At 50.5% G+C, this 19,519-nt stretch overlaps 6 protein-coding genes across 6 annotated transcripts; 5 read left to right on the plus strand and 1 right to left on the minus strand.

The window, feature by feature from the left end:
* The first annotated feature begins 96 nt into the window (after nucleotides 1-96).
* PV06_09436 (uncharacterized protein) lies at nucleotides 97-3,165 on the plus strand. Its single transcript, XM_016410888.1, has 3 exons — nucleotides 97-518; nucleotides 573-2,217; nucleotides 2,281-3,165. The coding sequence occupies exons 1-3, from the start codon at nucleotides 276-278 to the stop codon at nucleotides 2,730-2,732; spliced, it is 2,340 nt and encodes a 779-aa protein (XP_016258695.1). The 5' UTR covers nucleotides 97-275; the 3' UTR covers nucleotides 2,733-3,165.
* A 1,481-nt stretch (nucleotides 3,166-4,646) lies between these two features.
* PV06_09437 (choline-sulfatase) lies at nucleotides 4,647-7,211 on the plus strand. Its single transcript, XM_016410889.1, has 2 exons — nucleotides 4,647-5,970; nucleotides 6,020-7,211. Exons 1-2 carry the CDS (start codon nucleotides 5,031-5,033, stop codon nucleotides 6,787-6,789), a joined length of 1,710 nt encoding a protein of 569 aa, XP_016258696.1. The 5' UTR covers nucleotides 4,647-5,030; the 3' UTR covers nucleotides 6,790-7,211.
* Nucleotides 7,212-7,425: 214 nt separating this feature from the next.
* On the plus strand, nucleotides 7,426-8,714 carry PV06_09438 (uncharacterized protein). Its single transcript, XM_016410890.1, has one exon. It carries the CDS (start codon nucleotides 7,600-7,602, stop codon nucleotides 8,455-8,457), a length of 858 nt encoding a protein of 285 aa, XP_016258697.1. The 5' UTR covers nucleotides 7,426-7,599; the 3' UTR covers nucleotides 8,458-8,714.
* An 831-nt stretch (nucleotides 8,715-9,545) lies between these two features.
* PV06_09439 (uncharacterized protein) lies at nucleotides 9,546-13,142 on the plus strand (the record flags this gene model as incomplete). Its single annotated transcript, XM_016410891.1, has 13 exons — nucleotides 9,546-9,711; nucleotides 9,778-9,800; nucleotides 9,899-9,916; nucleotides 10,021-10,339; nucleotides 10,393-11,171; nucleotides 11,226-11,425; nucleotides 11,475-11,487; nucleotides 11,730-11,814; nucleotides 11,862-12,083; nucleotides 12,369-12,520; nucleotides 12,576-12,834; nucleotides 12,891-12,964; nucleotides 13,011-13,142. 13 exons carry the CDS (start codon nucleotides 9,546-9,548, stop codon nucleotides 13,140-13,142), a joined length of 2,442 nt encoding a protein of 813 aa, XP_016258698.1.
* A 115-nt stretch (nucleotides 13,143-13,257) lies between these two features.
* On the plus strand, nucleotides 13,258-15,695 carry PV06_09440 (uncharacterized protein; the record flags this gene model as incomplete). The annotated part of the gene is made up of 8 exons (XM_016410892.1): nucleotides 13,258-13,289; nucleotides 13,343-13,571; nucleotides 13,617-13,747; nucleotides 13,794-13,939; nucleotides 13,985-14,165; nucleotides 14,214-14,305; nucleotides 14,357-14,508; nucleotides 14,562-15,695. 8 exons carry the CDS (start codon nucleotides 13,258-13,260, stop codon nucleotides 15,693-15,695), a joined length of 2,097 nt encoding a protein of 698 aa, XP_016258699.1.
* Nucleotides 15,696-16,613: 918 nt separating this feature from the next.
* On the minus strand, nucleotides 16,614-19,289 carry PV06_09441 (uncharacterized protein). The gene is made up of 2 exons (XM_016410893.1): nucleotides 18,718-19,289; nucleotides 16,614-18,652 (listed from the first exon to the last, which is right to left on the minus strand). Exons 1-2 carry the CDS (start codon nucleotides 18,773-18,775, stop codon nucleotides 17,259-17,261), a joined length of 1,452 nt encoding a protein of 483 aa, XP_016258700.1. The 5' UTR covers nucleotides 18,776-19,289; the 3' UTR covers nucleotides 16,614-17,258.
* Nucleotides 19,290-19,519: the final 230 nt, after the last annotated feature.

Raw genomic sequence — 19,519 nt, forward strand, 5'->3', positions numbered from 1 at the left:
CCAACGTCTCGACGCACGGACCAGCTGTCGCGGTCTCGAAAAGTTTTGGACACGTCTTACCCTTGAGTTCACCATCTATCTAAATTCAGAGGTTGACTTTTCAGCGACTTTCTTTCGATTCATGTTCCATTCTGTCTTTTCCTTCTGACTTTATTATTCTCCCTTCCCTATCCAACAAGTGCAGATTGTGTTCAACAACGAGGCTCATCCCTGAAGGGCAAGTGCTAGCACGCCCTCGAAGCCTCCCCTCACCCTCACCCTCACCTACCTATAGAATGGCCACTCCTAATGCTAGCCTGCGCCAAAGAGGTGGCAAGGAAAAGAACAAGGCCTTTGCCGATGAGGATCATGATGAACACATTTTCTCGCAGGCTTATGCGGATGTCCAAAAAAGAGCGTCCAAGCAGTGGGACTATAAGCTTGCGCTTGGTGTGATCACCCTGCTTGCTTTCGCTACTCGCTTTTTCGGTATCAGTCACCCCAATGAGGTCGTCTTTGATGAAGTCCACTTTGGAAAGGTACGTTCAGATACTATGAGAAGGGAGAAAGTGCACAGCTGATGGTGAATGCAGTTTGCATCCTACTACCTTCAAAGGACCTACTTCTTCGACGTCCATCCTCCTTTCGCCAAACTTCTTTTCGCGTTCGTTGGCTGGCTTGTAGGATACGATGGCCACTTTCTCTTTGACAACATCGGTGAATCCTACATCTCCAATAATGTGCCATATCTAGCTTTCCGAGCTCTTCCTGCGCTTCTTGGGGCGCTCACGGTGGTAGTGGTCTTTTTGATCATGTGGGAATCCGGATACTCTCTTCCAGCTTGTGTTCTTGCAGCAGGACTTGTACTCTTTGACAACTCACACGTTGGCCAGACTCGGCTGATTCTTCTCGATGCGACCCTGGTCTTTTTCATGGCATTGAGCATCCTAGCCTACATTCGATTCTACAGACAGCGACATGAACCCTTTGGTCGGAAATGGTGGAAGTGGCTCTTGTTGACCGGCTTCTGCATGAGCTGTGTCATTTCCACTAAATACGTCGGAACGTTCACGTTCGTCACCATTGGATGTGCTGTACTTATTGACCTTTGGGATCTCTTGGATGTCAATCGACGGGGTGGTGCACTCGATTTGATGACCTTCGGAAAGCACTTCGTCGCTCGTGCCGTGGGATTGATCATCATTCCTTTCTTCTTTTATCTGTTCTGGTTCCAGGTCCATTTCGCCGTACTCACACGGTCTGGCCCTGGAGATGACTTCATGTCACCCGAATTCCAAGAAACCCTCAGTGACAATCTGATGCATCAAGCTTCTGTCGACATCCAGTATGGCGATTATATCACCCTGCGACACAAAGATACAAAAGTGTACTTGCACAGCCATCCTGATAAATACCCACTTCGGTACGAAGATGGCCGTATCTCTAGCCAGGGACAACAGGTTACCGGGTATCCTTTCAATGACACCAACAACCAGTGGCAGATCCTCCCTGGCACTCCGAACTCTGACTCGACTCAGGAGGGACAACCTGTATTGAATGGGGACGTGGTTCAGCTACGACATATCGTGACCGATACGATGCTTCTTACACATGACGTGGCATCTCCATTTTACCCTACGAACCAGGAATTCACCACAGTGGCTCTAGACCTGGCAGCTGGTGACCGTCATAATGACACATTGTTCGAGATTCGGATGGAACAAGGCAAGCAGGGACAGCCGTTCAGATCTCACTCTGGCCAGTTCAAACTCATTCACTTCCCGACCAAGGTGGCTATGTGGACACACACAACTCCTCTTCCGGAATGGGCCTTCAAGCAGGCCGAGATTAATGGCAACAAGAACGTTCAGCAATCTAGCAACATTTGGTATGTTGATGACATTCCAAGTATACCCGAAGACTCGCCTAGACTGGTTAAGGAGCCAAAGAAGGTCAAACGGTTGCCATTCCTGACCAAGTACTTCGAGTTGCAACGCGCTATGTTCTATCACAACAACGCCTTGACGTCCAGTCACCCCTACGCTTCTCAGCCTTACCAATGGCCTTTCCTTCTCCGAGGTGTCAGCTTCTGGACTCAAGAGAGCACCAAGCAGCAAATTTACTTTCTCGGAAATCCCATTGGGTATTGGATTACTTCTGCCCTGCTTGCCGTTCTAGCCGGAATCATGGGAGCAGACCAGCTAAGCTTGAGACGTGGAGTTGACGCTCTCGACAAACGTAAGTTCTCCTCCCCTCATGGTCGCCTCATGTGGTTGTCTGCTGATACTGACCTTTCTGTAGGCACTCGTTCTCGCCTGTACAACAGTACCGGCTTCTTCTTCCTCTGCTGGGCTGCGCATTATTTCCCATTCTATCTCATGGGTCGGCAACTGTTCCTTCACCACTATTTGCCTGCACACTTGGCGTCTTGCTTGGTTACTGGTGCCCTGGTGGAATTCATCTTCAACGTCGACCCCATCCTTGACGATGAAACGTCATCCGTCATCGCCGCGAAGAAGGATAAGGTCGTCAGCAAGGTGCCCGAAAAAACCAGAAGGTCCTTCCAAACTGCCCAGGAGCGTCTCAAAGGCCAGAGCATGTTTGCAACTTGGGTTGCTACAGCAGTCGTACTAGCCGTGGTCATTTACGGTTTCTACTTCTTTTTCCCTCTCACATATGGCTGGCCTGGTCTGAATCCCCAGCAAGTTAATGCGAGAAAATGGCTGGGATACGATTTGCACTTTGCCAAGTGAGGAGTAGACGCCAGGCATCGCTTGCAGTTGTAACGCAAGGCTCTGGACGCAACGTGTTCTTGAGTCATGCGCAGTGCTCCAGTGATCGGTGTGAGTAGACAGGGAGACAGCATGGAGGCGACTTCCAAAACAAGTCAAATGACACTGCGAAACAGAGCGCTGATTTCTGCCCGGCAGAAATCGAGATGGCCATTGGATGGGACGGCGCTATCATTGTCTCCGGACGTAGTACAATTCTGGTCGTGAGCCGGAAAGACAGGAGGTCTCGAGGTTCCCTGGCCAGACTTTTAGTAGGAGCCGGACCTTGGTACGGCTGTCGTGGACAAGTGCTTGAGATACATCGCCGGCCTCGACCTGCTGCGACTTGGTGCGTCGCAGAGGGGGGGAAATTGAGAACTTTTGTACGTCACATGGATTCTATGCCTGATTTTAGTCTAGTGCATCATGATACCTGATTGGATCTAAGCTCGCTGTCATCTATGTTGCCCTTTTCTCCTGTGTTGTTGAGTCGGCCCGTATTCCTCTTTCTACCAGCCTGTCGCATTTCAACGCCATGTGACAAACCATAGCGTAACATAGCGCGCGTGGTCAATCGATGATTCCTAGACACACAACAACTTGACTAGCTCGACAATGAGCAGTAGCACGAACCGAGATACCCGCATTAGAGCCAGAAGAGCGCGCTGTGCTGGAAATGTCCTGATACACAAAAAGACAGAGCATCCTCGTTGGTGGATGTCGCGTCCCGGATCCTTGTCAATCGTATCGTGGCAATGGTCCAAAACCGTTATCGCATCATTTTCGAAGCGTGCAACGCGGATTGATAAGAGGTCTAGATCATTTCAGGACAATCTAGACTCTCGACTGACGAAGGAGTGCATGATCAACAGAGACCATCTCGAACAACGAGCCCTTTATCGTCTCTGATGAACTAATGCTGATTTAGCATGTCTGTAAAGCGCTAGCACTAGAGTCACAGAGATATAGTTAAAAGTGGTCGATGAACAGATAGGGTCACATGGAATTTATGACTTTTTCAGGAAGCTGTCAATGCCGATGCGTTGGAAGAAGGATACGGATGTGCGATACGAGTAGTGCGAGATGGTGTCTCACGTGAGCAGGGATGTGATGATAAGGAACGGCCTAGTGACTGAGCCTTGCATGGCTAGGGCGCCAAGGCTATCACTTAGAGATTTGATACCCTCAGCCAGACAACGTGACCATACAGCCGAGTCAGATCATGGCGAAGGGTCAGACATTTTCTGATGACCAAAATGAGGTCTATGCGGACAGGAGGAGATTCAGATAAGACGACAATTGGGAGTGGTGAGTCACAAAGAGCATGAAAAGATGAGACATTAGTACACTCAAGGCTGAGATCAGCGAAAGGAACATGTTCTCAGCCTTGCCCCTCAGCGCTCCCCCGCTGCGCGCATCAAGCATGTTTTGATTTTGGACCCCTGTTGACAGAAAGCCAATCACGGATGTTGGAGGTGCTGCAAGGCAGATTATCGTATCATTAAACATGTCAAGCGAGGAAAACTCGCGCAAGCATTGGCTGGCCTCGCGTATGATGCCATCTTCTCCGTATCTGCCCTCATTTCCAGCCGGACCCTGCAGATTGGCTGCAAGGGGGCCAAGACATTTGAACACGGAGAACAAGGCTCCGCATGAAAAAAAAGTACAGATAGGCAGAAGGACGGATACGGCTTTGAACGGAACTGCCATCTCTCACCGCCCAAGCCAGTCCACTTGTGGAAAGGAATGGCGTGCTTCTACCATGAGATGTTGCCATTCATTCTCAACAATCATCATTCCTTAAAAATGCTCAGAACCGCGCGTCATCAGAGGCAGTACTGATGTATTCGCCTCCATCATCCTCTCCACCGCTGTCCCCCCTGGCGATGGAAAGGAGGAACATGGGATGATGAATCTTCTCAGGCTGGTCACGGTGCACACGCCTGCTCGTCCTGCAGCGCCAAAAAAAGGCGCTTCGTACTCGTTCGTTGACCACCTTTACCAATTCCCCACATAAGCGATACCAGGCTGAGTAAACTTCTGCCCGCTGCTGCTGTTGCTCCTCTGCCTCCTTCATTCTCTTTTCTCTTGCGTGCGAACTAGCAAGACAACATCCGGTCTCGCTCCACTCCTTTGCTCTCCTGCTGCGGTTACTTATTTCTGACCGCTTCCGCTCATTCTGTTCTCTGCTTCTTCTTTCCTCTGAGTTTGCCCCAGCACATCTTGACCATCCAGACCTGAGAGACTCAAGAAGACCACTGACAGCCAAAAGCCTCGACCATGGGTTCCTACAATCCCTTCCCTGCCTCTCCGCCCATCTCACCGCCAAATTGCTACCAGGGTGCGGCAGGCTTCTCGACTCCCCTGTTCCCGGCAAAGCCAAACATCCTTTTCATCATGGCGGACCAACTGGCTGCCCCTCTGCTGAAGATGCACAATCCCAAGTCACTGATCAAGACTCCCAACCTTGACAAACTAGCTGAGCGTTCGGTGGTGTTTGACTCTGCGTATTGCAACAGCCCCCTGTGCGCACCCTCGCGCATGTGCCTTATCAGCGGCCAACTTCCTTCCAAGATCGGCTCCTACGATAACGCATGCTCCATCCCCTCCGAGACTCCCACGTACGCGCATTACTTGCGTGCGGCAGGCTACGAAACAACTCTGGCAGGCAAGATGCACTTCATTGGAGATCAGCTTCACGGCTATGAAAACAGGTTGACTGCCGACATATATCCTGGTGACTTTGGGTGGGCTGTTGATTGGGACGATCCAGATCGCCGCTTGGAATGGTACCACAACAGCAGCTCAATTTTGCAGGCTGGTCCTTGCGTCAGGACCAACCAGCTTGACTATGATGAGGAGGTTCTGTACAAGTCTAAGCAGTATCTGTATGACTATGCACGAGAACCCGCCAGCAAGCGACCTTTCGCGTTGACCGTCTCTTTCACCCACCCACATGACCCCTACGCAATTGAAGACAAGTACTGGGATCTGTATGAGGGCGTTGATATTGACCTGCCGAATGTCTCCCTCAAGGAGGAAGAACAAGACCCCCACAGCAAGCGCCTCATGCGTGTTTGCGAAATTGAAGGGCATGACTTCACCGACGAGCAGATCAAGCGTGCTCGGCGTGCCTACTATGGAGCGGTGAGCTATGTTGATGATTGCATCGGCCAGTTGCTTGATGTGTTGAAGAAGTGTGGCTTGGATGACAACACAGGTAAGTTGTGTATCTATCAAACCCTCGAGCGGCACTAACCCAGCCCCAGTGATTATGTTCTCGGGTGACCATGGTGACATGCTCGGTGAGAGGGGTCTCTGGTATAAGATGTCATACTTCGAGAACTCTGTCCGAGTTCCCATGCTTATCTCTCATCCTCAACAGTTCAAGCCACATCGTGTCTCTCAAAACGTATCAACCTTGGACTTGATGCCGACTCTGGTCGATCTCATCGGTTCAAAGTTGATCCCAGGGCTGCCTATGGACGGTCTCTCCTTGTTACCACACCTTTACGGCAGTGAGGGGGGTCATGACACCGTTTTTGCTGAGTATATGGGAGAAGGCACGGTGGCACCGCTGATGATGATTCGAAGAGGTGATTGGAAATATATCACATGTCCGATTGACCCGCCTCAACTATTCAACTTACGAGATGATCCACTGGAGCTGAAGAACCTTGCCGCGAGCGACGACACCCAAACACAGGCTGTATTTAAGGCGTTCGAGAATGAAGCCAATGCCAAATGGGACTTCAAGAAGATCACCGATGACGTTCTTACCTGCCAGCGTCAACGTCGATTTGTCTGGTCTGCCTTGACCAAAGGTCGTTTTGAAAGTTGGGACTGGAAGGGTCATGAAGATGGACGGACCAAGTACATCCGTTCTCAAATTCCCCTCGACGAACTTGAACGACGAGCAAGGTACCCCATGATCAGTAATCTCCCAGCCCAAATCTCCATCAACAAGAAAAATGAGGTGGTGGTACAGCAATCGAAGCACCTTGTGGAAATTGCTAGCGAGCCGGTTCATTACCGCTAGATGCTTTTCCACCGCCGCTCGGAAGACTTTTCACGACTTATGCTCAGAGATGAGATTAAACAGGAGTTTATGGTTATTCTAATGAGTTTTACGAGCGCGGAGTTCCGGGATGACGAACGCTGCTGATGATACGGACGGTTTGCTTGATCTACTTTCTTTTTCAGTGGCTACTGCGTCAGCCCTAGGTGTTATGTTGGTCAACATTGTGTCGCGAGTATAGCATGGACCTGCCTTGGCTTGAAGGAGTTGATGTTCCTCATTTGTTGGCCGTTTTGCCAAATGGGTTAAGTTTTGTATCTCAGGTTTTTATGACTAGGCGACCAGGCATGGTATGGCGATAGTTGGCGAATTATGAGGAGGCTATCTACATAGAAACCACAAAACCAGAAAAAAATAACAAATGGACTTTTGTCCGCAAAAAACTCCGTCCGGCATTCGTGAATCTTCTCTCACTTTGCTCTGTGTCTGCACAAGTACTTTATACTTGTCCTTGTTTTGCTTGTGGTGCTCGTAGGGTGTGATGTCAAGCACGTGATGGGACGGTGCCCTTCACAACGGCGTTAGTATGTACTCCGTAGCCGGTCAGGGTCCCTTAAATTTAGTGAGTCTTCGAGGCTGGGGACTAGCTTGATAGCGCAGCTTCAAGTCCTCTCCGCAGACCTGGAGTCGCAAGCTGCATTTCGAAGTCATCTTCTGGGTCCAACTGACGGGTTCGTCCACTCCTTTTTCAATTATTCGTTAGACATTTATCTCCGTTCTCGTGACCTCTCGTACCTGCCTTATTTACCCTCCACAACCTCACACATCACAATGGCAGACAATGATGATTCTGCCCAGATCGCCGAGTCTGGTGAAGGAGACGTAGAGATGGGCACTACCGAAGACGGTCAGGAGGTGGAGGACGATAATGCAGAAGGAGAGGGCGCTGGCGACAGCGCAGGAGAACTCAACGGCGACGCTGCTCCCAGAAATCCCCAAACCGCGTTTCTCGAGTACCTCAAGTCGCCGATAGTTCAGCTGGTAGTTGGTTCTGGTAACGAACAAACTACCTTGACGGCACACAAGGCCATGCTCACACAGTCGCCGTACTTGAGCGATCTTCTTGCCGGCATGGACGATGACGAGCTCTCACTCGAACTCCCAGACGAGTCGCTCGATGCCGTCGCTTGTTTCTTACAATACCAATACACTGGCGAATACTTCCCCCGGCGACTGCCCAATCCGGCAGAGGGCCTGGAGTCGGACCCATCTGTACCTGCTGTCGATGACAACGGCGCCCAGCTTCTCAAACATGCCCGCGTCTACACCCTGGCGCAGAAACTCGGAATGCCCGAGCTTACGACGCTCGCGCATTCGAAGATCCATCGCATCGACTCGACGGCGGTCGGAGAGATCGCGTATGCAAGATATGTTTATGGCAATACACCTGCTGGGGACACCACTATCCGCAAACCGGTGGCGGCGTTCTGGGCCACCAGGTCCCATGTCCTGCGGCACGAGGCCGAGACCGAGTTCAAGGCGATGTGTCTGGAGTATCCACAGTTTGGTTTCGACGTTCTGAGCCTGGTGCTCGACCAGCGTGAGAAGAGGGCCAGAGAGCGAGACGAAGAGGGAACGCCAGGTGGTGGCAAAGGCAGAAAGAGAATGCGACCGAGTGTTAATGTATGAATAATGGGAGTCCCGGAGTTCACTTCTTCGTCATTGTATGTAACAAGACTGGTGGTTTCCTCGTCGATTTGGAGTTTGTCTATGTGTGAAGCATATGTAACGAGCGCCCAGTGCACAACAAAAAAGTTCCTTGGTTGCCGGATTTGTACTATCAGCTAGAGAGATATGCGGAGGAAGATCCAAAAAGAGAGTAATGACTATGGTTGGTCTAAACGATTGACCCTCTCAACAAGATATCTGCAAGAACATTCATTTGCGCAAAATCACGATAGTTCATCGCTCGGGGAACGTGACATGGACGTTGTAATTACTCCGTAGAAGTGAGTTCATGTCAAACCATGTACCAGTCCAGTCAAGTCTGATACTCGCTACGGAGTATGAACGCTCCATTGTCTGGGTGCAGACAATGTCATTGAGCAGAAGTAACGTAGGCCCTTGTCAAGATATACCCGGATGCAATGGTTGACCGAAAACATGGAACTGCATAAGGGCATCTGTAAGGCTGCAAAGTAAAAGATAGACAGGGGGAAACGATCCATTCAAGCGAGATGCCGTCACTCCACGCATCTGCATTAACGATGCCACTGAGACGGTGTTGTGCGTCTGGATTCTGCAAGGTCTCGACAAAGTCCGTCCGTGCGAGGAAGATAGCCTGCTCAATCGAATTTTCGCCGACTCAAGGACCTCGGCGGGCAAGGCTGGTAGGCGGCTGGCGAACTCAGTTCTGGGCATTTACCTTAGGTAAAGGTAGTCATTGGCACTCGTACTCGTACTCATCCGGTATTGGGCTATTGCGGGGTGTTTTTGAGGTGCGCTTGGGGTCGGCTCGAGACCCATGGTGCTGCAGCTTTCTTGCTATTCTCTACTCCCGTACTTGGAAGTTCTTCATTTCCCGTCCTCTGAACTTGTACTCTATTTATTACAACCCTGTTTATATTCACGTAAATCGAAGCTCATCCTTGTCTGATCCCGGTGCGCACAGCATGCCATGAGCATGAACACATGCGATCGTGTCGCCTCCCACCTCCACCCGCAGTTCCACCTCTAAGCCTCGTCCAGTCTTCGGCCGGTTGCCAACTCACCTACCAATGTCAGATCTCAGAGATGGGCCTGATCATGCAGGCAACGGCATGAACAGGAGCGCAGATACCCAGACGTCGCTCTCGACTGGCGGCGCATCGCCCGCGACTCAGCGCAAGTCGAATCAAGCGTCTCCATCCGACCAACCAAAGAAGAAGCGCAAAGTGAATCATGGTTCGTATCCCGTGCCAACATCCTAGCTTTCGTGCCATTCACTGACAGCGTGTTTGTTGCATGTAGCTTGTGTCTATTGTCGTCGCTCGGTAAGCCCGGTCTCAAACCTGAACCCAGCAGCACCGAATTTCGAGTGCGTAGTGAGGCATTGGATAGGCTAACGCAGTACTTTCGGGGGGATACACAGCATATGACCTGCGATTCTGTACGACACCCTTCTTTGCTTTTGTATCGCGCCTGGACTGCCATGGCGACAGCTTCTTAAGTACCACAGGCTGACGCGAGTGCCTTCGATGGGGCATGTCTTAGGATCGACCCTGTAAGCGCTGCATCAAGAGAAACATCGGGCACCTGTGTCATGACGAACCAAGAGACGGACACGGATATCACAAGAAAGGAAAGACTGATTCAGATACTCCTACTGGGGTCGACGACGGTTCTCCGCCAAAGGATGACTTTCCCACGGCACCAGGCTCCGTGCCTGCACCCACGCTGATCGATGAATCCGGCCACAATCTGTTGCAAGAGAACAACATCGGGCTGAGACCCTCCACGAATGACACGATGCCAGTCTCGAATCCAAACGCACCGACGCCGACGGTAGGGCTCAATGGAAACGCCCAACCTCGTGAGTATTGCGCATGTCTGAGTGCGTCACGGACTAATGCCCGGGGGGTTTAGATTTTAGTTATAATGACCCATGGCTTGGAGTGCAAAACCGATTCCACGACATGCACGCTTTCCACCCAAATTACATGTTTAATGCCAACGAGGTCACGGACGAGTACAATTTGCTCAACGACTTTCTCAGCAACAGTTTATTTGAAGAGACAGGCATGTATTCCACGGACGAGTTTCAGGGACCCTTCAACGACCCGTCTTTCATGAATACCATGGCTGCGTCGACACTCGGTGTGCACCCTCATGAGACCATGCTTCCACAAGAACAGCAGCTTGACGGTTCGACTGCGGCTCAGAACAACGCCGCTCAAGCAGCATTGATTTCCAGACCGTCGAGTGTGAAACCGGTTTCGGACAAGGCGCAAGAGAAGTACTATATGATGGCAGCAGACCCGACGGGGGCAGCACCCCCAGAGGAACGGATGCAGAAACTGCTAAAGGCCAAGTACGACGCCGGAATGCTCAGACCTTTCAACTACGTCAACGGCTATGCCAGGCTCAACAAATACATGGAAAAGAACATGAAACAATCGTCGCGTCACAAGATCTTGATGCAGCTGGATCAGTTCAGGCCGAAGTTTCGAGAGAGAATGCAGAGCTTGACTGATATTGAGCTTGTGTTGGTCGAGATGTGGTTTGAGAGGAGTTTGATGGAGTACGATAGGATTTTTGCCAGTATGGCGATACCCGCGTGCTGTTGGCGAAGAACTGGGGAGATCTTTAGAGGCAACAAAGAGATGGCCGAGTTGATAAATGTGCCCATCGAGAGTCTTCGTGATGTAGGTGCATAGGATGTGGGCGATCTGTGGCCATACTGATGAATGAATTTACAGGGCAAACTTGCGATTCACGAGATCATCGTTGAGGACCAGCTTGTTAGTTACTGGGAGAAGTTTTGCGCCATCTGCTTTGATCAGCAGCAGAAGGCCATGTTGACGAGTTGTATGCTGCGGTCTCCAAGCGCCAATGGTGGACAGGGAGAAGAGATCCCTTGTTGTTTTTCGTTCACGATTCGACGAGACAACCACAACATGTGAGTATATTTAATGTCTTTGTGACGAAATGCTAATGTAGCACTCCAGACCATCATTGATTGTAGGCAATTTCTTGCCGATGAATCCGCCGAAGCATTAAAAAAGAATTGGTGGCAATGCCTTGTGTATATCAAATCATTAAATGCGGATGAAAAAAACAAATAAACGTGCAGACTGAGCTTTCTACTTTTCTCTATGTTTGGTGCATTTCATGAATTTCAGAGTTGGAATTTCAGTTGGTGGTTCACTACCACAACCTCGTCATCCTTCGAGTTTGAGATTCTCACACTTTCGTAACACCAGACGATTTGTCCACAACCTGAAATTTTGCCGCGAACCTTTGCAATGCCGTTCCAGGAGATTACAAGCAAGGTCCAATCTGTTTTAGGTATGTCACCTTGAGATGTCCACGCATCGAACTAATCGACGAATCAGACTTTGCACTGCATCTGCAGCATGTCCTCGACAAAGATGAGAATGTCCCATCCCAAACCATTGCTGACACTCTATCATACGTACAAGCCTTGCCTCTCCCTCGCAAAGAGCTCTCACCTCAGCAGCGAGTTGAATTTGATCGGGTCGGAGTTTCATTGTGGAACACATGCTGTAAAATTGGCAAAAGTGACGGAACACAAGATCTGAAGAGTCTGGCGATCAGTACGATATATCATATTCCATCTCAATACCACTCCCCATCACCTCACTAATCTCGGTGCGCAGTACGATGTTTTTCTTACTTCCTGGTGGAGAGCGCTTCGAGATCCCACGGAAAGAGTATATAGTAGACCGCTTCGACCGACTTTTGGACTTCAATCTCACTCGTTCAACAGGTGCTTTCAGGCTACTCAGACACGCTCTGAAGACCTCGAAAAGCTGCCTTGGTATGGACTGAGCATGCGTTTGAAGAAATGGCGTTTCATGAACTGACAAATCCACAACTAGATGCCGGGTTGTTCGAGCTCGGTGCTCGCCTTGTGGAACACCTGGCAGCAAAAGAAGAAGGTCTGGGAGAGATCAACCAAGAGGACAGTCGTGGTGAAGTGATGCTAAGCAATGCTTTGCGTGCGGAATATTTGCTCGTGCGGATTGCACTGGTGCGTCCGGAACCCCTTCCGTCTGTGACAGGCGAGAATTTTGACCACAAGCAAGGCATGGAAACAAGACCGTATCGAACTTGCGGATCACTTCTACGTACAACTCGAAGCCGTCGAACCAAGGATCGACCTCGGAGTTGTGAGAGGTCTGATCGACCTGTGCTATGAGATCGGGAGTGATCGGCTTAATCACAAGCAAGGCCATGTGGCGGCACAATGGCTACAAAGAGGTTGCGAGCTATCAGATCAGTATGATGCGGAAATTGGCGATGCTGATGTACACGAGATGAGGCTCACGTTGTTGCATACACTCGGTAAAGGTTGCCTTTTTGTTTTGGCACGGCAGGGAACTCACTAACCTTGCAATCAGTAAGAGCACTGCGGTCTAGTCGACATACTGAAGGCCGTGACGAGGCTTGCAAGGCTATGATGAAGTTGAAAGAGGTGAGTAGCTTGGGTCATCAAACGGCTCAGGCAATGACGAGTCTAGCAATTTGGCCAGAAAATCTGTGTCATTATCCTTCAGCTGGAGATCTACAAGGATGACGGCAATTCAGACCCTGAAGCATTTTCTCGAGGCATGAGTTGGCAATACCCAGGCATTGTGATCATACTGACCTAGAAAGAATTGTTGAAGCTGATTCGATGCGTCCATCTGATCAAATCGAATCATAAGTTGTAAGTGCGAAACTACACGGAGACATGTGCGAGGCAAGGTGTTGATTGTTGGCAGAATCATGCACTATGTTCATCATATGCAATCACTGAGGTACGCTTGTTTTCCGCTCCTCAGTCTTCGACCCTAACAAGCATTGCCCACAGCATCCATCATGCCATTGAGGCCCTGTTGACTTATATCACCACGAGGTTGGTGGTCGGAGAAGAGTACGACTGGGCAGACAGTGCCATTGTTGCCTTGGTGTGGATGATGACACTCTCTGGACCTAGCAGCCCACCGACAATCCATGATCATACATCGTGTCGGTTCGACCAAATCCAGTCGGCGGGCCGCATAAACATGGCCCCAAACGCTGCGCAAAGCGTATTTGTCGTGAGTTGGATACTCACCCCGGGGGCGATTTTCTGACTCTAGTAGCTTCTTTGGAAACGAGCTGAAGACTCATTCAACCAAGATGCGAAACAGGACGCAGTAGAATGGTGTCGTGCTGCACAACATGGACTCTTCTCAAGCGGTGTACAAGTCGAGAATGCTTGCATAGTAGAGAGGTACCGATGACGTTCATGGTGCAGGGCCTTGGCTCATCATGCACAGGAAGGTCATTCAGTGTTACTTGGAGTTGTCTGACTTGGATGCTGCTTCGAAAGCCTGGGATGCCATGTCAGTGGCGGGGAAACAACACTTCATCAGTCGGTACCTTTACTATTGTCTGACACTTCGAACGGGGGATGATGCCAACGGTGAGCATGGGTGATCTTGGGAGGACCCCAACTAAGGGTTCGCAGTGAGGTCAGCATTAAGCTCACTGGCGACGGCGCACGACGATCGAAATCGAATCCTCTTCGTTGCAGTTACTGAGACCTTGCAACATGGCACCAATACTCAGGCGGCACAATTACTTCAACGAATATTGGACAAGTACAGGGAGAATCTTCCGTCGGAAGTTGATGCCTATGCTCTACTGAGGTGTGTTCGACAGCGAGGCTTCCACATCCATGCCACTGACGTCTGAAGGTTTACAGCTCGGCTTCTGATCCTGGCTCTTTCCGAGACGAATGACATCCATGAAGAGCTTCATCTGAGACTTGGTGGAGTGTTCAAATTTGGTACCCATCAAGATCCTAAACCTTGGCTACTTTGTCGCTGACCATGCTCAGCCTCGACACTAAGTCAAAATACCTCCGCTGGAAAGGTCTTGCCATTCCCAGAATGCAGATGGTTCCAGAAGATGGCGTACAATTGCGCAGTCCAGAATCATAAAACCTGGCCAGCAAGATGTATAATAGACTTGTTGCAGTATTCCTGTGAGGTAAGACCAAGGAATTGGCTTTGACACTTTGATCGAATCTAAACATACTCCAGCTTGCTCTCCCTTCTGAGATTCAAGCAAGTCTCCGGCTCGAACAACTCAAGCATCAATTCGATGCCATGGCTCTGCAAGCAGTCCTCTACGTTGGTCAAGCGAGGTCGTCATCCACATCTTGGACGATCGAAGACATTCCGAAGACGTCATACCTTAGCAAATCGCCTCCATCACAAGGGGATATCAAGAAGCTGCTTTATCGGAACGGGTTTGACAGATTCTTGAAGATGCAGCTCAAGATGCAGGAGTTGCCACGAGGTGAAGCCGGGACAGCAGAAGACACGATGCGGAAAGTGATTTCGATAGCACCTCTCGCTTTCGAAGCGCTTCTATTCATGACAGCCACAGATCCTGCAGCGAGTCACCATGACCTCTCACTTCCCAGTCTATTAGATCAGATCATCGAACTTCAACCACCAAGGAATACTTATTCGTGCATGGCGGATATGATTCTGTCGGCCGCTTGTCCCTGCTCTGTAGCTGATGCCGAGGGTACGGCGGTGGCGGCGGTGCCATTGCCGACCTCGAGGGTGACCCAGCTACTCATAAAGCTCATCGAGGGGATCAGCAATCAACCCGACTACGACATCTCGCAGGCGTCACGCTGGATTCGCTGCGTCGTCCAAGTCGTCGTGGATCGACACGGTGACGAGGTTCGAATTCCAGGCACGGAAGAGGAGACTGGGTTGACCACAGTCCACGCCGTTGTGGAACAGGCTTTGAGTCTGGCTCGTTCGGTGGTGCCTCCATGCTCTTCCACTTCGCAGCATAAGCGAGCCACGGTACAAGCACCGCCAGGCCGCCAAGCATATCCGACGGAGGAGCTCGAATGGCTAGCCACAACACTGTTCAATCTCTCCATCGACCTTTACGTATCGACCGCCGATGCCGAGGGTGATGATGGAAATGTGGACCTTGAAGGAAAGCACGAGTCCGCCCGTGGACAGCACGCCGGCGACGACGACGACGACGGTGAATACTTTGTGGATTACAAACGGCCTCGATTCTGGGCAAGAAAGGCCGTCGAAGTCGCCGACTTGTTGAGTGGGCACGACGGTCAACCGAACGGGGACGGGGGAATGTTGTCAAGACTCTTACGAGAGAGATGTCAAAGTATAGGTTGGGATGTGTAGTAGTAGTAACACGGCCTGGTACACAGCCATTGGTGCCGGACCTTACGAGGGTCAATACTGTTTTGGTGGGGGGGGAGGGGGTTATGGAGTGTGGAGAATTATAACACTCGAACACAGTAAGAGATGCGAGGGGGTTTGGGAAGAAGAAGAAGAAGAAGAAGAAGAAGAAGGATGAAGACGGGAAAAGAAGGAATATGTAATAGGAGAAATGACGAAGGGTGTCCACGTCGATCGAGATTGTTCAGTCCGTACTGGTTCAATTTGATGATTTACAGGAGCAGTGACTTCCGTACACCAAGTAACAGCAGATGTACTCGTCGGGCATGTTGGTGGTCCGAGAGGTACTTTTTGTCAGGCACATGGACGGTACGAAGTGTCGTAAATGGATCACAAGACGAGGTAAAGGTGCGCACAACATCTTGCCATGGTGGGCCAGATCTACAGAGTACAAAGAGTCGACCACCGAGTACTGCCGTACTCGTGCTCCGTAGGAAAGTTGTGCCGTAGGGGGGTTACCCAAGTCGTACCCACCACGACCGGATATCCCCCCGTGGTGGTGTGGTCGGCTGCGCGTTGGGTGGCTCATCCGACCAAGTCTCGATCGTTTTGCGCCGGGGGGGAAAAAAAGAAGCCGAAGCTCAATGATGATATGTCGGTCGACAAAACAAAAGGGGAGAGGGAGTGAGAGAAAAGAAAAAAAGAAAAGGGGAAAGGAAAAAGAAAAAAACGAAGCGGGGGAGTACAGTGCTCTGTACAAAGTACTTCCGGGGGGTGCGGCGAAGTGTGTAAACGTAGTACAGTATAAACTTCTGTACAGAGTACCTGGGCGAGAATGGTACAGCTACCTACTTTCACTCCTCATACGAGTACGGATACGAGTTCACATGATACTGGTTCAACAACAGAAACTGACGTTGTCCTGGACGCTGGAGATTCATAGGTTTTTTGAGAAATTTCGACATCGCACGGGACTTCACCCATCCACGGTAGTACCAAATCACCAAGAAGGTGGTGAATCATGACGATGCGCGAGGTTTCTCTCTATACAAACACACACACACACACACACTTTATGCCTCAGAGTGGTTGTGATAGCAAGATGAACCATCTCTTCCCGTTCTCCGTCCACCAAGGTCTCTTCTTCTGCAGTCCAGCTGCCCAAAGCGCATAGCTCGCTAATCATAAACCCCGTTTGATCGTAGAGTATATATGTTCCAAAAGACCTCCATTTTCCGGGGTGATTTGTACCATGCTGTGTAAAAATAACTTCATCGCTCTTTTGCCACCCATTTGTCCAAGCTGGCATATCCATCAATGCCATAGTTGTAGTTCATGTATCTGAGAATCGAAGAGGGGTATCGTATTGAAGAAAGAAGAAAATCATAATGAGAAAAGGGATCGTGCCTGTCATCGGTTGTAGCTTCGACTTGTATCGGACCGCACCTGTTGGCAAGAAAGACCAGGAGCGCGTCGTTACTAGTTGACACAGAGATACAGATCATAGATCTCCTAGGTTGACGACCACCACATTTGTCATCCAATACTATGCAAGCTTTCCTGGTATCAGTCGTGAATGTCGTCATGTTGTTGCGTCGATGGGCTCTGGGGCATGCCCGTCTGAATGTCCAGGCCAAGCTTCATCCTTAATTCGTATACTCTTTGCTTGACGCGATGGACCTTGGCCACCACGAACTCGAGCTTTTTCATTGTACTCTGTTTGCCATGATCTTCAAGCTCGGGCACAAGGTCATACAGTTCAGCATAAGCTCGGGCAGTAGCGTCGCGGCGACGTTGTTCCGAGTTCGTGTGGTTGGCTTTCTTCTGTTCCTGGGTAAGTGGGACTCTACTGCTGATCACTTTTTTGGAAAGGCTCTTCGGTCTGGGTTTTTTGGTCGGAGGTGTTGTCGTATTTGCACTAGCCTTCTTTTTCTGGGGAGGTTTTGACTGGGGGGAAGCAGGGATCCGCCGGCGCGGGCGCGCCGGTGAGGGCAATTTTGGTCCTTCGATAGCGTCTCTGTCGTTGTCTTCTACCTCGGCATCTTCTTCATGATCGTCGCCTTCGCTTTTAACAGGCGTCTGTGATTTGCTATGCAAGGGCGGTGTAGGTTGCTGCGAATTTTTGGCCTTGTCGCTTTTAGTCATAGAACTTCGTTTCCGAGAGGTCGATGCTGTCGAATTGATACTCTGCCACTCATTCGTCGGGGCAACAAGTCCCTTCTGAGTGGGCTGATCTTGCTGGAAGTCCTCAAAAGTCCTCTTCTTCTGCCAGTTAGGACTTGATGGCTGCGTATTGGGTCTGGTGCTTGGCCGAGTGTTTGGCTGAGTGGTACTCCCACTTGCTGGTTCGAAAAAGTCCATAGGGTGAATCTTCATTCCGCTAGGAAGATCCGGATCGGAGGGATTATGAGGGGCAGCATAGCCGTTGGGCTGGAACCGCGCGTCGGTACCAAAAGCCATCGTCTGCCGACTCTGCTGCTGAGAGTTCAGCATTGTGGGTTGGTGGAAATCTTGTTGCTGCCATGCAGGTCCAAAAGTCGGTTGCAGGGAGGTTACTGGTGGGAGTCGATTCGTCACAGGATTCTGCATGGGCGCATCGCCGTACAGGTGACTTTGCATGCCGTTGTGTCCCATATCTGTCTGGCGAAAGTGGCTTAGATCATGACCAAGCATGTCGCCGCCATATTGAAACCCTGCATTCTGCAACGGATGGGGAGCATTCATGGACTGAGGACCCAGGTCTGTTTCCGATCCGACAAACAAAGGTGGGATTCCAAAGTATTGGTCGTGTCCCGTAGGAAGGAAATGAGGGTATTGTTTTGCAGGCGCATTTTGGTCAAATTCGTTGAAGAAGGAATCTAGATCCTGATTTTCGGATGCGTTGAGCAACGGCTGGCCGGGAGGAGGACCTGGCGTGATGAACTCAGGCAAGCCTAAGCCATGGATATTTTCCTGTTGATCTACAAGCCAAAAGTAAGTATATTTTCCCGCAATGATAATCTGGATATGACAAGGTGTTTCTTACATCCGAAAGGAAAATTCGGTTGTCCACCATGGGACGACATGCTTTGTGTTGCCAACATCCACGTGATGACACTGCGCTGCCTCTCCTAGGCTGCGCGCTGCAGCCTCAACCCCAGGTTGTAATCAGATGGGTATGTGATATGGGGATCTACCGTGGGGGGTTGCAACTGAACTCGATGAAAGGCCGTGAATAATGGTTGAGATGGGTATGCTCGAGCGAACTCTCGGCAAGATCAGAAAGGTGGTAGATTTTCAGAACCCGGGTCGAGTAGGAACATGGACCAGATATCGTGCTGAAGGTTGGCCAACGATCCAATGTGCTCGAGGAGGGCGGGATCTTGTAGGGAAGATCTGTTGGGACGCTCGTCACTCCAGGCGGGTCGAAGCTATTACGCAACGGCAGGAGGGGCAAATGTGGGCAGAGTGAGCCGTCATGAAAAGGTAACGAGGGAGAATAGTCTGTAGAGAAAGGGTGGCATAATAAGAGGACACGGATGCCTGGGAAGTTGAGAAATGATGAGGTATAGAAGTGAAAGTGAGCAAATCTTCACATGCATGTGAAGGTTTTGGAAGAACGCAAGTACAAGGACAGTACGGAGTACGGAGTCGATGCGGCGGTTCGACTAGTTAAGAGGTCGACAAGGGCAAAAAAGAGCCAACCCAGCCCACTAGCCTCACTAAGTCAGGTTCCCACTAGATTACCGCTAAGTCGCTAATCAGTCCAGAGAGCGCGCCAAGCTTTTACCTCACATGGTTAGGCTTACGAGAGCCTCCGAGGCACCGATACGTTGAGCATCTACTCC

Source organism: Exophiala oligosperma (assembly GCF_000835515.1).
Source record: "Exophiala oligosperma strain CBS 72588 unplaced genomic scaffold supercont1.10, whole genome shotgun sequence".
Classification (NCBI taxonomy): domain Eukaryota; kingdom Fungi; phylum Ascomycota; class Eurotiomycetes; order Chaetothyriales; family Herpotrichiellaceae; genus Exophiala; species Exophiala oligosperma.

Excerpts from the sequence above, each read along its gene's own strand:
- PV06_09436 (XM_016410888.1), top strand. The coding sequence starts at position 276 with ATGGCCACTCCTAATGCTAGCCTGCGCCAAAGAGGTGGCAAGGAAAAG. Across the intron at positions 519-572 it reads ATGAAGTCCACTTTGGAAAG|TTTGCATCCTACTACCTTCA; the intron begins GTACGTTCAGAT and ends TGGTGAATGCAG. Across the intron at positions 2,218-2,280 it reads AGTTGACGCTCTCGACAAAC|GCACTCGTTCTCGCCTGTAC; the intron begins GTAAGTTCTCCT and ends ACCTTTCTGTAG.
- PV06_09437 (XM_016410889.1), top strand. The coding sequence starts at position 5,031 with ATGGGTTCCTACAATCCCTTCCCTGCCTCTCCGCCCATCTCACCGCCA. Across the intron at positions 5,971-6,019 it reads TGGCTTGGATGACAACACAG|TGATTATGTTCTCGGGTGAC; the intron begins GTAAGTTGTGTA and ends ACCCAGCCCCAG.
- PV06_09438 (XM_016410890.1), top strand. The coding sequence starts at position 7,600 with ATGGCAGACAATGATGATTCTGCCCAGATCGCCGAGTCTGGTGAAGGA.
- PV06_09441 (XM_016410893.1), bottom strand. The coding sequence starts at position 18,775 with ATGTTGGCAACACAAAGCATGTCGTCCCATGGTGGACAACCGAATTTT. Across the intron at positions 18,653-18,717 it reads ACCGAATTTTCCTTTCGGAT|ATCAACAGGAAAATATCCAT; the intron begins GTAAGAAACACC and ends TTTGGCTTGTAG.